The sequence below is a fragment of the Macrotis lagotis genome, chromosome 6, assembly GCF_037893015.1.
Source record: "Macrotis lagotis isolate mMagLag1 chromosome 6, bilby.v1.9.chrom.fasta, whole genome shotgun sequence".
Classification (NCBI taxonomy): Eukaryota; Metazoa; Chordata; class Mammalia; order Peramelemorphia; family Peramelidae; genus Macrotis; species Macrotis lagotis.
In genome coordinates this window covers 181,760,310-181,777,015 of record NC_133663.1, presented here as the reverse complement: position 1 = coordinate 181,777,015, position 16,706 = coordinate 181,760,310, and the positions used below count along the sequence as shown (strand labels likewise).

The following is a 16,706-nucleotide window of genomic DNA, read 5'->3' as shown; positions in this document are numbered from 1 at the left end:
GAAGACCTCACCAAACAATCTTCTCACAATCTGGCATATCTGTCTCTTTATGACTCCATGGCCATGGGGTTTTCTTGGAATGGTTTTTCATTTACTTTTAAGTAATTTGCCCAGGGTCACACAGCTAGTGTCTGAAGCTAGATTTGAATTCAGGTCTTCTTGACTTTTGGCCTAGTGCTCTATCCTGAACCACTAGCAATCCCTAACTCACTCTCCAAGCGAGTGGATCCTTGGTTCCTATATTAATGATGGACAACTTTTGTGGAACTTAAATGGCAAGAGTTCAGGAGACAACATGTTGACTTCTTGGAGACAATTTTTTACCCTTCACTTATTTGTTGTATATATTAAGTGACGATCTGTTTTTTTTTTTAATTATACACCTTCTTTGGAAGAGTTGGGTATTTCCCTATAATGCCATTTGACTGATTTTAAGACATGGTTTTTTTTTTCCTCCCAAACAGTTCGCTGTGGCAAAGTTAGACTTTTAAAAACATGTGAAAATACTGTTTTCTCCTATCTGTCTCCTTCCCTTCCTGGCTTCCTTCATGTCATAGCTGAAATCTCACCTTCTATGAGGAAACCATTGCCAGTTCTTAATATTAGTCCCTTCCCTTCTATTGATTATCTCTAATTTATCCCAAGCTTGCCTTGTTTGGTGCCTGATGATTTTCCTGTTCTGTGTTTCCTTTCTTCCCTCCCCCTATCATTTCGTGAATTCCTTGAGTATTTGTCCTGTTTCTTTATCAACCTCAAGTTTAGATTAGCCACCTTGAGCCGGGTTTATTCTTTTGGCTGGAAGAACTGCTCGGGCAGAGCCCTTTCTTAAGGGGAGGAAAAGAGGAAAGTGTTATAGGAACCTCTGAATCACAGAGCAGATAATTTGGGCAAGAAGGGTTGCTGTAGCTAAGAGGTTTTAATCCAACTATATCTTCATTTTAGCCATTAACTGACGTGTTCTATAACTAGAAGTTTAATAGCTTGCATCTGCAGTAAAACTTTAGGAAACCTTATATGAAGAAAGGAGGCTTCTCCCTGTAAAGATAGAATGAAGCCAATAATTTTTTATTCACAGAAATGAATTGTTCAGTGTCCCTAGTATCCTAATCACTATGGTGCTGAACAGATGATAAAGGACAATTCATAATTGGGATATGTGATAAAACTACTAATTCAGAAATATTAATAGGGTATTTTACATTCAAAGGGTTCCAAGTTTCCTTTTTAACAAACCCTGGTGTCATGTTAAAATTTGTGTAAAGCTTTTCTGTGCCATTTAAGAGGGGAAGTAACTTCTATCTACCACCCACATACAAAATTTTTTCTTTTAAAAATTCAGTTAAACTGATGCAAAGTGAAGCGAAAACCAGGAAAACTTTGTACAAAGAAACAACAGTACTATACAATGATCAACTGAATGACTTAGCTACTTTAAGCAATATAGTGTCCCAAAACAATTCCAAAAGATTTATGATAAAAAATATCTCTCTCCAGAGAAAGATCTGTTGAAGTATGAGTGCAGATCAAAAATAGTATTTTTCAGTTTTTTTCCCCCTTTGGGAAATGTTTTCTCAACACAACTGTATGGTAATGTTTTGCATGTTTACTATAGGTATAACCTGTATCAAATTGATTACCATCTCCAAGAAGGAATGATGAGAGAGAGAGAGAGAGATTGAAACTATACGAATTAAAAAATGTTTTAAAATTGTATTTAGATATAATAGGGAGAAAATAAAATATTTTTTAAAAATTTAAGTTAAGGTGCAGCTAAGTGGCACAGTGAATAGAGCACTGACTCAGAAGTCAGGAGGATCTGACTTCAAATCTGGCCTCAGATACTTAATAGTCCCTTAACCCCATTGCCTTGCAAAAACAAAAAAAAATTCACTTGAAATCATAGTCAGGTATTGTGTGCAAGGGGCCTTGGGTACAATATTAATATTTAGTTGAGGTAATCCCTGATTTTGATATTCTAAGTTGCATAAATACAAATAACTATAATACAAGATAATTTAGGATTTGTGCACGGTGTGTCACATCCATTACTTATTAGACTGTTTTGATCTTGGATCAGATTCTTAATTTCTCTTAACCTCAGTTTTCTCTAAAATTAAGGTAGACTACCAATCTTGAAGAAAGTGCTTTGTAAATTGTAAAGCATTTTATCACAGTTGAGTTATCACCAAGTGAGAGGTTAGGGGAAAAGAAGATTGGTTTCATAATTAAAACAGTTGAAATAGGCTTTAAGATGATGGGTGTCACCATATAAGGTAGAAAGGAAAAAGGCAGTTTAGGAATAGGGAATACTTTAATCAAAGACCTAGTTAGAGGTGTAAGGATAAGAAATAGCACAGTTGAGCTGAAATATGGAACATAATCCAAAGTTATCAAAATTCTGACATTTTGATTGGTGCTAGATAAGAGAACACCTGGGATCTGAATTTACTTTTGTAAACATTGAGAGAAACAAGAGTGACATGAGCACATCTGTGTCTCAGGAAGATTTGTCTGGTAAGTAATTGGAAGGGTGAATTGTAATGGGGAAAACAACTGGAACCTGGAAGACCAATTAGAAGGCTAGTGTGGTCTAGATAGTAAGGAAGGAAGGATTGAGATGGTTCCAGTGAGGGGAAAAAAGGTTCATATGCCCAAGTGATATTGAAGAGATTGAGAATAAAATGGATAAGACTTGATGTGTATATGTGGGAGAGTGACAAGAAGGGGATACCACTTGAACTAGTGGCCAGTCAGAAAGAAAAAGATTTTCGGGAATGGCAATGAAATATGAATTTGGGGTATGTTGTGGCAGCAGGGCAAGATGATAGTCTGTAGACTGTTGGAAATGTGTGTGCTTAGAACTTGAGAAAGCTCAGTTGAGATAAATAGATTAGAGAGGTTTCGGTGATAATAGTTGAAGACTCTGGAGTATGTGCACAAAATTTCTACTTTGAGTATACAAGGTGCTAGACTGAGGGGAAATTGTTTCTACATCAGAGATGATTTTGTTAAGGATTGGGGGGGGGGGGCGCTTTTAGCTGTTGCTCCAGAATAGGTTAGATCAGTGATCTTAGAGATTTCTTTCAAGTAGATTAATCTGATTCAAGTGTTTTTTTTTTAATGAGGCTCATCTGAATTTGAAATTTAAAGCAAATGTTTATAGGTATATTTAATATGCAATCAACATTTCTAAATGTTTTTTCCCCTTATTCCTGCTGCTTTTCTTAAAGTTGGAATGTTTAATACAACTGGTGAGAGCTGGTGCTACTCCAAATGTCTGTACAACACGATTTGCCCAAACACCTGCCCATATTGCTGCTTTTGGAGGACATCCGGAGTGCCTGATTTGGTTGATCCAAGCTGGAGCCAACATTAACAAACAGGTATAGAAAATAACTTGACTTAACTAATTTTTTTTTTCAGTTGTGACCAAATTGCACTCTGGTATTCAGAATTGATATTCAAACCAGAGTTTTGAGTTTTATTCAGAGTGCTAACTGGAATTATTTTAATGGAATTATTTTGGATGAGTACCATTGATGAATTTATTTATAAATACAAATCTAGATTAGAAAATGTCACATCTAAGAAACCAGTTTTGTAGGTAAGCCAACATAACTAGATTTACAAAACAATATGGCAGAAATTTGGAAATATTCAGTGACTCATTTCAATCTAGAAAAGATAAAATTACCATAGTGTGCTGTGTGTGTGTGTGTGTGTGTGTGTGTGTACATGCATATATATATATATATATATATATATCCACACACATACAATTACACACATCCATCTATATATCTAACTCTAAATTGTGAAAACCTGTGTCCTTAAAGGTCTTTCTTTCATCAAGATAGAAAATATAAACTTTTATATCTATGTCCTGTTACTGTTAGTCCTTTCTTCTCTTTTAATGTTTAATCTTTAAAGCCAACTGAAAAGAAAATATTAAAGGGAAGAATGTTTGGAAGAAAATAAGTGAAGGGATTATATTCAAGCTAGTGATTTAAAAGTTTGTATCCTGGACTTATTTCTTAGTAGGAAGTAAAGCTGTCCTATATCTGGAGAAATTTAATCCCTGGTTTGACTCCAGTGTTAGCTCTATTACCTGCCAAGTGGAAGGAATGGACAATCTGTCACTTGGTGCAATTGACCTGCACCCAAAGTAGTTATTGATATCCATTCTTCACCTAATCTGCTTTCCTTTTTTTTCTGCCTTCTCCCTTTGTACTCCATTATTACTTCTTCCTTTTTCTCCCTTTCCCCATCTATATTTGAATTTATGTAAATAAAATTACTTAAACTTGTCATATAAATGGCATATCTTAGGATAAGCAAACTGTAAGATGCAAATTTATACTTAAAATTCACTTTAGAATGTATTGAGCCTGTCTTATTTTCCCCCTTAGGTCCCTTCTTCAGTAGTGTCTCTGCATTTTGTTCTCTCCAGTTCCTCTTTTTTCTCTACATATGGACATTTGTCCTCCCTTGCTTCTCTCATTCCTCCTTTCTTCTCCAGAAGCATCCAACACTTAATTCTGCAGTGCTTAAGTGAATGCATGATTTCATCAAAATGCATATTGCATTGCAAGTTAAAACCCATTCATATGACCTACCTCTGATTCTTGTCCACAGTCATCTGTAAATTTTCCATAGGATCTAGTAATGTGCTGCAGACCTTCCTCTAGGTATTTTTACATTTTGTGAGTATCAGAGCTATTTTTTGTGGGTAGGTCATTGTTGAGAATTAGCTGCTGCCTACTTGGCCTATTATGGGTATCCTTGAGTCACTTGAAACTTGATTTCTTCACTAATAGTGTTCAAGATTTGAAGCCACATAGCATCATTCTTGTTTTAGATGTCCTTAACAATGATTTCATTAAGCCTCCTTAGTGAGATACATAATTTTTAAAAAATTAACAGTCCATCCCAAAAAAACCCAACTTCATAAAAAATGCCCAGCACATCTCTTGTGATTGTATTTTGTGTAAAGCTTCTATTTACTTATCTGTGGGTATGTTGGATCTTTCCAATTAGAATACATTCCATACATACATCTTTAATTTCTAGTTCCCAATGATACATTTCCTCAAAGCTGGACACTGGGATAAGAAGCTCTGGGGATGCTCCCTGAGGAGGGAGAAAATGTGCATAATCAATATGAACAAGAGGTATATAGAGAGTAGTTGGGAGGTTTTAGAAGGCAAGGTGAGGAGAGAATCCCTTGCAGGTAGGACAGCATGGCCAAGACACAAGAGCTAATGGAGGGACAGTAGGGAGGGAGATCAGGGTGGAAATCAAGGGGATAGATTGTGAAGTGCTTCAAAGCTTCAAAATGCCAGTGCCAAAAGAAAGAGAAATATACATTTGGATAAATGCTTATCACCTTTTTTTAGAAGAACCCTAGGTTTTTGTTTTTTAATTTCTGTGTTGAATCAGTTGTATTTTTCTGTTATGGGTTAGTTGGTGTTAACCCCCACCCCAACAAAAACAAACAAAATCTCATACCTGTGCTTTATATTTCTAAGGATTTTTTTTGAAAGTGATGTATATGGCAGTCTTTCACTGCTGATCTTAATTAAGATTCACTTTTCCATTATTGACTTCTGTCTATTGAATAAACATTGAGAAGTAAAAGACATATCTCAGATAAGATTTAGAGAGGGTTTTAGTTAGCCATTTTAAGTTGTCCATGCTAAAATCTTGAATGTTTTTGGAGTAGGATTGCTTCCTTTTTTTCTTGATTTCTGATATGTATGTAGATCCTCGGTTATATGTTTTGCCTTCAGGATTTTCAATCCAGAGAATTAAGAACTATGAGGAGGACATTGTCAATTAGAATGAATGTCAAGATTTTTAAAATGGCATCCCCCAAGCTCTGATAGAAGGCTTACAGCAGTAACATGATTCTTCTAGTTGCCATAAAATATGTATTTCAGGAGATAATAACTCACAGAGAGACAGCATGACAGAGTGGTGAGGGAGTTCACCTCAGAGCCAGGAAGAGAAATTCAACTCCTGTCTCTGTCATCTCATGACTTTATGATCCTGGGCTAGTCACTTATCTGGACCTCTAGACAACTCTCCATGTAAATTTGAGAAGGTTCTGGCTTGTCTTGGTTGAGGGAATTCCCTATTCCAGGGAAATCACAAGGGGGGTTAGTTCCTGTTCTTGTTAAGAAAAATCTTGTTTTGCTAAGTCTTTTTTTTCCTCCTATGAGACCAGGCTTAAAGAAATGATGGAAATTTATTGTTGTTTCCTTCACTTAACTGGCTACTCAAACCTTTTTTTCCCCCAAGGATTAGTAACATCTGATAAAATGTAAATTTGAGGGTTTTTTGTTAATTTTTAGAAAGACATTTTCCCTCTGCTCCTAAGTTAATTTTTCTTCCTTTTTTTTTAAAATATATTCAGCAGGTGAGTTTTGTATTCCAACAATAAAATACTGCTCTTTCTTCCTCAGACTATATTTTTATCTTTAAAATTTGGCTAACAGCATTCTCATTGTGAAATCCTACTGCTTTTTGAATGAATATGAGAAAAACAATTCCTTCAAATATTATTTTTATTTACAGGATTGTGAGGGTGAAACTCCCATTCACAAAGCAGCACGTTCTGGTAGTATGGATTCTATAAGAGCTCTTGTGGCTAATGGAGCTCAAATCGAGTAAGTGTGTTTTTTGTTTTTTAACTGTGAAATGGAATATGATTCAGAGTAGACTTTATTAAAGAACATTAAAGTAGACACTATTTTTTAAAAAGTTTTTCTTTAACAGTTAGATTGTTTTTTTCCCTCAATTAACTTCTGACACAGAAGCAAAATTTTCTATTAATCACTAGCAAACAAAAAGTTTGTCTTTGTTTTAACTTCACATACAATTAGGGTGAAAGGCAGTGTAGTACAGTGGAATATTCACTGGGTTAAAGAGTCCTTATAGTGACCTTTTAGTTTCTTTGTCTATAAGATGAAGAGGCTGATCTAAGGCCCTTCCATCTCGAGACTCTAGATTTTGAGTAACAAAACCTTTCTGTCTGTGTCTTCATATGGAATGAGGATGAGTTCTACCTCAGCCTTCAAAAAAGACTGTTGTGAGAGTCTTAATTTTCTTTTTTTTTTTTTTAGCTCCTTAGAGGAGCTGTATGCATATGTATATTTACATTTATAGAAAGATACTCTTAAAAGAACTTACTGGGGTTTTGACACAGTGGTAGCATTATGATTTTAAATTTCAGCATAAACTATCTTACCGGTCTTGGGAGAAAAATTTTGATGCTTTAGTGTATCTTAAAAATACACTGAGAGCATATGTTTTGTACTCAAGTACTATTGGATAGCCTTGCATTAGTCATGTATTTCAAGTGTTGACTACTATTTTATTTGCATTGTGTTAATTTTTTAGAAGGTTAATTTTTTTAATTGAAATTTTGTACTTCTGCAGTTTACAGCATTAACAAAATGGATACAGCTGTCAACTTTAGTCAAATGTGAGCTATATAGCTTAAAATAACCAAAATAAATGTTTTGGCTTCTCCTTACTATATTTTACTGAATTAGTTAAAAAATATTTTTTGTAAAATTAGTTTCAAACTTTCCTAATTGGAGACATTAAAATTTAGTGTTTGAGCGAAATAAGTTACACATATCTAACTTTGTTTAACCCTTTGGTTTCCATTTTACTGTTGGCTCTGCCTCAGTTACAAAGATCTACCTTAAAGTAAATTTTGCTGTGGATGTTGTCAGGAAAGCAAAACTACATAGTCTAGTATGATTTAAGGATACCAAGGACTATTATGTGGAATTTATACTGTTTTATAAAATCAGACCATTATTATGAACTTGGAAATCTCAGAAACTTTATTATTTATCATATTGAAATTTGACCTGCAGTTGTTTGTTGCATACAATGCTACACTGAAAGAAAGCTTAGCTATTAATAAAATAGTTGTCTGATTTTCCTAAGACAACATATTCCCATGAAATCCATTTAAAAATCCCCCTTTAAATCAGCAATTTAAAAAGATTGAAGCTATGATTATTATGGTTAAAATTTACCTTTCATTGGACATATCTCAGTTTAAATACAGATTATTTGCTTTCTCAGTTTAGGAATAATGTTAATAGATGTGGAATTTATTATGATTATAAAATTTACTGAAACAAGCATTTCTGTAATTTAAAATAGTCATTATTATTGAAACTTTTAAAAACCATAATACCTGTAATTTGATGCCTTTAGTTTTTCTTTGAATATTTTTATTCTCTAGTTTTTGGCATCTCATATTTTAATAGTTTAATTGAACCAGAAACAACATTATTTTCTTACTTTCAGCAAATATTTATTTTCATGTATAGATTATTTGCACTTTTGTCCTTGATTCCAGGATCATCAGGTGTCTTTTTTTTTTTCCCCCTACACTATCAATGTAGTCTGATTAGACATGGCTTCAACTGCTAATCTATTTTTTGCTTCTCACTATTGAGCCTTCATTATAACTTCCTTGATTAAACTCATGAAAAGTATTTAATCTAAATGAAAGGCTATCCAAACATGTTTTTTTTCCTATAAAAGTTTTATGACATGCTATTTCTGTGTTTTTAATTCAACATAATTCCTTGGAATAAAATCTTGAAATTCCCTAATCTAAAAATAATTAGGAAATTATTTATTGATTTTTGTGCCTCAAATCTTGTTCATTTTTTGTACTTTTATCTCCCAAACCATGCTAACCTAGTGAAACTCCCATAATATTTGTTATGGGTCTACTATTATATTTACATATAATGCTACTTAAACATATGTGGATTAAAATGGGCAATTCAATTAAATTTTAAAAGATTACAATAGAATGGATTAATTTGGAAGCCTTTATTTCCATATTTTATATTTCAGTATACATTGGGCTAAATCATATTTGCTCTTTTTCCTTTACTAATATTTAGAGAAGTATTGGGGTCTTAATTTTTCATGGAAAAAGTAAGTTTCTTATGTATTTGTCATTTCAATTTTGCTTTCTTGTAAATATCCGCTTTACTGATCATCATCAGATAGATTCCCATGAGAGTGATTAGGAAACTACCAAGTGCTTGTGGATAGAATGTTGCTATATAACTTACCTGTTAATGTAGGTTGCAACTATAAGATAACGCATATCATCTGCCGTGCAGCGTATTAAATTTTCTAGCACCACACGTGAGTATGTTAATTGGACTTTATTTTTCTTTATTTGCTTGTTAATTGTAACTTTTGGTGCCACGTTTTTTTTTCTTTGAGATAAACTTATTTTGAATCTAAAAAAAAGATAATGGTCTTAACATAGATCTGTCATATGAAATTTATATTTAGCATAAGGAGTTATCATTGCCAATTTGGCATAGGGATTTACTCTTGCCAATACCAAAGAAATCACAGAACCAACCTCCTCCCCACCTTTCTGAAGATTATATTTTTCAAAATTCAAAAATCAAGTAATTTTATTATGATAGTTCTAGTTGTATATTTTTATGACCTTGGCAAGTAACATTTAAATTTATATTTTTTATTTAGGATTTTATATTTGTTTAATTCTGTATGTAATCACTTAAAACTTTCCAATACATGACTATTTCAAGATTACTTGTTTAATGGAAAGTATCCTGTAAAAGGGAGATTGATAAAATTCAAAAATATCTTTTTCAAACAACTTTTAGTTTAGTTCTAGTAATAAAGAGGGAAAAGAATACTTTTTTTCAGTATCCATAATGTTAATAAAGTACAAACAAATCTGCATTACCTTTTCTCTTCTTCAGGAGGAAACACAGTAACACCACTGATTCTGTTCTTTTTGATTTTCTGAATAGGAAAAAAGTAGGATTCAGCTGAACTTCTGCATTGTAGCTAGCTTTCCCCATGAGGCACATTTTGACTCATCTGAGTCTTGTGAATTATGTTTGTTAACTTTGGCTAAGCCATAAAGTACCCTTGTTATAGTGGAGAGAATTAAACTTTGATTACAAAAAAACTAAATTGCATTTTACTTGACACTTACAGATGATTGGTTCCATGTTAAAAATAATAATGGAATATATGCAAAAACCATTTTGCATTGGAATTATTTTTTCCAGGTGACACAATATAGGTAGAATCCTAATCAACTTCAGTGGAATGTCAAAGTTATTGCTTTAGAATTTTGTTGATTCTTACTTGACTTAAAATAATTAGAGTTGGAGAACACAGTGTTTGTTTTCACAAGCTTTGAGAGACCTGTGTTAGAGCACGAAAATCTGGCCATCTGCATTCAGGTCTTATAAAATGCCCTTTTTAAATTTTTTGGCATAATCTGTTCCAAGATTGTATTCTGTAGTTGCAAATAAAAGCAGCTTTCATTTAAAACTAGAATACAATTTATGTCAGCTTTATTTCTTTTCTTGTGAGTAGTTTATAAGAAAGTTGGAGCCAAAGAAACTAAATAATGAAAGGTCTTAGCATTTTAGATTATTATAGAAAAATTGTAGTCTTCACCTTGAGACAATATTTTATAACTTCAGATACATGAGTTCCTAACAGATCATAATCTGTTTTTTTAAATTGACTAATAGAGAAGGTATATACTGTGATAGAAAGCAAAGGTTTGAAATTTAAGAATTTTTCTACCCCGATGTAACACAATTAAAATTACTGGTTCTATCAAACTGGGCTGGGCAATTCAAAAAAATCTTAGATGCCTACAGTATCGTTTTGAGTGTATGAGGGATAGCAGTTTTTTTTGTAAAGTGATCATCTGCTTATTAGATGTGTCTTTGTTATTTTAAATTCTTAATCCTTCGGTGAAGGAACTTGACGGTTTTGAATAAAAGTAATTTTCTCTTGGATAACTTTTGCCTGTATTCCTTTAGGGTCAGAATTTTAGCAGGTTGGGTAATTGATACACAAGTGACTTGAACATTTTTATAGTTATTACTTGATTAAATCAGATTTATGGGGGGGGAGGCATTACTGGTTTATTAACAGTCATGCAAAGGTCCATGCCTTATACTTTATAGAGATAATTGTTGTCATTAGCCGAGTTTTCAATTTTTTCTTATTTACTTCAAAGCTTATAATATATCATCCACTGTTTTCCATTTCTTTATTCTGGTCTCTAATGAAGAGGTGGTCCTTCTCTTTGCTAAGGTCAACCCCTCTACTTAGGGTCCTTGTCCTCTTACCAGATCTCCTGTAGGTTCTTATCTCAGTCAATCACATCAATCTCCTCTGTTCTTTTATTCTCAAGGCAGTATGGTATAATACTTAAGTTCGAATTCTGGAAAAGTCATTTTTCTTGTCTGAGCCTCATCTATGAAATAGTACTATGCTAGTACTCCTATCTCGGGGAGCTGTTTTGAGGACCAAATAAGATAATGATTGTAAAGTACTTTTTGAACTTTAAAGCATTATATAGATGTTATTGTTGTTTTAAGTAATAGCTTCATTGCTGCTGCTGAAAAGCATGTCTTAGGGCTTCCAGAACCTTGGGGGGTAGAAATCAAATGTATTTCCACTTGACCTTTGCTATCCTCTCAAGTTTTCATTCTATAACCCATGATTTTTTACCTGATGAACCCCCTAAGCCTCCTTTTTCTTCACCACCATCAGTTTAACTTTCTAACTTTACTCTTAAACTAAAATTGCTCTTAAGCATTTCTCTTAACTGAAATCCAATGACCCTTCCTTCAGTCCTAATTTTCCTTGATCTTTCCTCAGCTTTTGATACTGTTGACTTTTGTTTATTCTCTCCATTGGATAGTGTGACATTAGTCTTTCCTTGCCTAACTATTCCTTTTTAGTTTCTTTGACTGTAACATCTGAGTCCTGCCCTCTCTTCTATTCTCTTAGTAGTCTCATTAACTTCCCTGGGTTCAAGTAGAAATTTTTCCGCAAACAATTCCCTATATTAAGTCTAAGATATTACGTGTTGACATTTGTATGCATATATACATAAACTTAATGTGCTTGCACATATATATGTGTGTATGTATATATGTATATGTATATATATATGTATGTATATAAAATTATATAAAAGCATAATCTCTCCCCTGAATTTCAATGATGCATAAGCCAGCTATATTCCTGATGATTTTTACTTCAATACCCCCTATAAAATTTATCTTGTCTACAACTTTTCTTTTCTCCCCACAAATGCACTCTTCCTCAAACCATCCTTATTTCTGTTGAAGGTTCCAATTTTCCATTCAGATTTGCAACCTCAAAATCTCATTTATCTGTCCCCATTTTACTCCCATAGCCAGTGTTGTAATTCATCTCTAAACTAGATTGTGGTAGTTTCCTAAATGTTTTTTCCCTGCTTACAGTCTTTTATTTATTTTTGAAAGGCAGTGGGGTTAAGTGACTTGCACAAGGTCATACAGCTAAATAAGTATTAAATGTTTGAGGTCACATTTGAACTCAGGTCTTCTTGACTCCAAGGTCAGTGCTCTATGCACTGTACCACCTAGCTGATCCCCACTTAACAGTCTTTTAATTCTCTAATCCAACATATACATACATATATGTGTGTGTGTATACATATATATATATTCTGCTGAAATAATTTAAAACACAGGTCAGTGTGACCTATTAAAAATGTTTAATAACTTTTAAGGAGGTTAATTAGGAACTGAACTAGTCATTTAAAGTCTTTATTCTAGCTTCTCTTTCCAGTCTTATTGAATATTATTACCCTATATATAATACCTTATACATGCCTGAATTGTATCTTCACCTCTACTTGTAGAATCTCTAACTTCCTTCATGAATGGCTCAATTTAAATGACACATTATAGAGAAAGCACTTCCTTTAACTGTCCCTCCTAATCTCCAGTTTTGTGTTCTCTTTTTCAAGGTTCTTGAATTTGTTTCTTGTCTCTCCCTTACTTCCTCTATCCCCCTCTATCCCCCCCCCCCAGTAGAATGTAAGTTCCTTGAAAGTTAGGAGTCTGACATTTATGTCTGTATCTCTGGCACCTAGAAAGATTTTTAGACATAATAAATGCTTAAATATCTGTCAAATTAAATCCAATTGTTAATAATGATTATTTCCAACTTTGCTTTACAATTTCCTCATTTCTGATTTCCAGACTCTTTCAAACATTTTATTTAGCTATCAGTGTGAAGGTAGGCATATTAAGGAATTATTAAGGAAATATTTACATGGAGCTTGTAAGAAAAGTAGGATGATAGTATTCTATTCTTAATCATTCAGTTTAGATATTTGTCTTGAGGTGGAAGTTTTCACTTATAATTTCCTGGAATAATAAACAGGTTTTCATACTTCACTTTGACTGATAAATATTTTTCTATGTACTGCTTCTAAATGAAGCCAGTAAGCTCCAGATCTAGATATTTTCTCTTGTGTTTAAAAATTCTTAATTTTAAAAAATTAAACAAATTAAAAAATAGAAAATACTACTTTATACCTGTCACCACTGAAAGTATCCACTGAAGTAGAAATAATGAATCTAATTGTTTTTAATTAAGCAAAAATTTTTAATAATTTTTATGCACTTAGGTATACTGTGTTGGTAGACAACCTCTGCATAAATGGAATTTCAAATCCATCAGATATTTTTAATAGAAATGAACCTAATTTGGCTTCAAACAACTTCTTTACAAAATCAACTTTGATATCTCAAACTTGAAATGAAAACTTGGCACCAAGCGTCTTTTAGGTAGAAACTTTGTAAATGTATGGTTTTTTTCTTATAAACTTTTACCTAAAGAATATGTATGTAAGAAAGTCTTCATACTTATTTCAAAATTTTTATTTGGATACCAAAGGGTTAAAATATATATATATTTCTATACATGTACTTTTCAAATTATTTTATTGAAGATGTTTAGTATGTTAATGTTTGTCTCTGTACATAAAGACATATAATGTTTTGATCTTTTTTTTAATGATTCCATGTATTTGCTTATTTTTGTCTAGGAATAGTTACTAATGTATTTGAGATACAGCAAACCAAATTATAAAGTTACCAGAATCGTGAGTTAACTAATGGTTTTTAGTCCATACTGTTAAATTTTTATTGAAATATTGACAGACTTAAATTGGCTTCATGCTAAAAAATATCGTTATTAGAAGGCAGTGTTCTGTCACAGTATCTCATGGTTAAGGTGGTCACATGACAATGGCTTAAACGCAATGAATAATGTGCTCCTGCACCTTCTGTATGTATAATGTATTTTTTTAATCTAAATGTTGCCTGCAAATATGTGATCCCTTATGATATAAGTTTCCTGTTTTATGAACCCTTGCCCGTTTTAAATCAAACAGAAGATTCTGAAACTGTAAAAACTACACATGTCAATGTTTTACAGCTACGTAATTCGAATTGACTTGATTTTTTCAAGTAATCCTAGAAAGGGGGAGCATTCCATATAGAAACTGCTGAAACTGCCACAGGTGCTTCTCCGAAAACCTTACAGTTGTGGCATTGAATGTTCAGTATCGCTTCCTTTCTCCACACAAGGCATACTGTTGAGGTATTTGTTGCGGTGATTGGTTTTAATGCTAATCTAGGAATTCAGATATAGAATCTTTAGATTTGCATGCTTTGCTTACCCTAATTTATGATATCTACCTTTATATGTAAACTAAACTAACAATAGTTAAGTTGAGATCAGTATTTTAACAGAAATATTCAAAGGATGTGGTTTATTATTTTATATTGTCGCATGGCATTAATTTAAAAATGTGACTGAAGGTGATGTGAAACTCAGATTTCCAAAATAAAGATTTTTTTTTAGTAATTTACTTGTAAATACTGAGTTTAAAAAAGTGCTTAAAAGAACTTGGTTTTAAAAGCCTATCATACACCACCTTTATTCCTGTGACACTATAAGTGGAAAATATAAAAAAAGTGTGTTGGCAATATATCTTTAAAAGGGATTTTAAAAAATAAAATTCATGCCCTAACTCCCAATTTTAAGTAAACAAAACTTTGATTAATTCTTTTAAGGTGTTGTGTCCAATACAGGGTTTTCTGTGTAAATAACATAAATCGAACAAAGGGAAAATAAGTATCTGTGCCTACATATGTAAAAGGAATACAGTCATTACATATTTTATGATTTTGAAATTGAGCAATTAATCCCCATGTAGTTCTTAGTTCATGTTTTCCCATTCCTTTACAGAGAAAATTCAGAGAATTCAAGAAAGCTAAGTGCAATGAGAAAGTTGTTGGCCTTGATTAAAGAGTTTTCCTCAAATAGTCCACAATATATCTATATCCATATCAGTTTTAGTAAAAGTGTACACTCATCTTCATGTTCACAAATATGGCTGGATAGGCTGTTAAATATATACATTCTGTTCATGTCTTAAGCAGTTATTTAAAAACTATTGTTCTATTCCTATAATTTATCTTAAATACTGTAAGAAGTTACAACCTTAGGACTACTAGATGTGATACTTTCAATTATAATCCAAAAATCAAAGCAGCTTATTAAGTACAGTTTTAATTTTTTATTTTAAGGTTATGTAGATCCAAGGCAAATTACATCTTTTTAAAAGATATTTCAAGTCTGTTATATGTTTTTTCCTTTAAACTTTTTGTCTTCAGAGATCTAGAACCAGAACATTATGGTATGTCTAATTTCATTATCACTTCAGTTGTCATTAAAGATAGTTGTTGGAGGGCAGCTAGGTGGCACAGTGAATGGAGCACTGGCCCTGGAGTGTGAAGGACCTGGGTTCAACTTCAGCCTCAGACACTTAATAATTACCTAGCTGTGTGACCTTGGGCAAGTCATTTAATCCCATTGCCTTGCAACAAGAACGACAAAAAAAATAGTTGTTGAACACTTTTTTTAAAAAAGCTTTTGTAAAGTATGTGGCTCCAATTGCTTTTTAACTTAGCTTTGGAGTACCCATAATATACATTGTGAAACAATAATGATTTAGTAGACATTTCTTGAGACTCTTAAGTATATAGACATCAATATCTATCTTGGGTTAGTTATAAAAATTATAAATTTTTTGATAATACATTTATTCTTTAATTTTAAAAAATTTTGGCAAAAAGAATCTTGTTGAATCAAGTTTAAGTTTGAGTCAATCTTGAGTTACCATTTGTTCTCTGTTGTCAGACATCAGATCCAAAAGTGCTCTTTATTTTCTTGCAGCATTGTCTAAAGAGTAAAGATGTTTTAAGTTGTGATGTTTTCATGACAATGTTTGTTTTTAAAAGTAATATCTTTTTTTAATAGAGAAGTTATTAAAATTGGATATAGATCATTAAATAACAAAAAAAGTTATAGGTTCATTTTTGTGACTGTTTTAAGTGAAGAAAAAAATACAGCATTTGAAGAGACAAGAGGGTAGAAGAAAACTCATTGGATTGGAGTCAAGATTGTGCCAAAGTTCTGGTTTCAGTTCTACTGCTACATGTCTTGATGACCTTAGATACTTCATTTTATTTCTTTGGGCACCAGTTGCCACACCTATAAAATGAGAAGTATTGGATTAGGTAATTGCAAAAGTATAACATTTTACAACTTTGGCTACTCTTCTCAGATTCTTTTTTTTCAATCTTACATAAAACAGCATATTTGAAAGTAACATAGCTTAAGAAATGGGATGCAATTAAGTCAATTTAAAGACAGTTTAAAACAAATCACTTATTTCAGAGTGATTTTTAAAATATATATTAAATCACTTAAAGTTTTTAAAAGAAATAACCCCA

At 32.4% G+C, this 16,706-nt stretch overlaps 1 protein-coding gene across 1 annotated transcript in view; it reads left to right on the top strand.

Moving 5' to 3' along the window:
• The window catches only part of ANKRD10 (ankyrin repeat domain 10), a 48,807-nt gene that overhangs the window by 6,416 nt on the left and 25,685 nt on the right, over positions 1-16,706 (top strand). The window contains exons 2-3 of the mRNA XM_074192041.1: positions 3,231-3,383; positions 6,577-6,668. Of these exons, the coding sequence (XP_074048142.1) occupies positions 3,231-3,383; positions 6,577-6,668 (245 nt within the window). The remainder of the gene's footprint in view (positions 1-3,230; positions 3,384-6,576; positions 6,669-16,706) is intronic.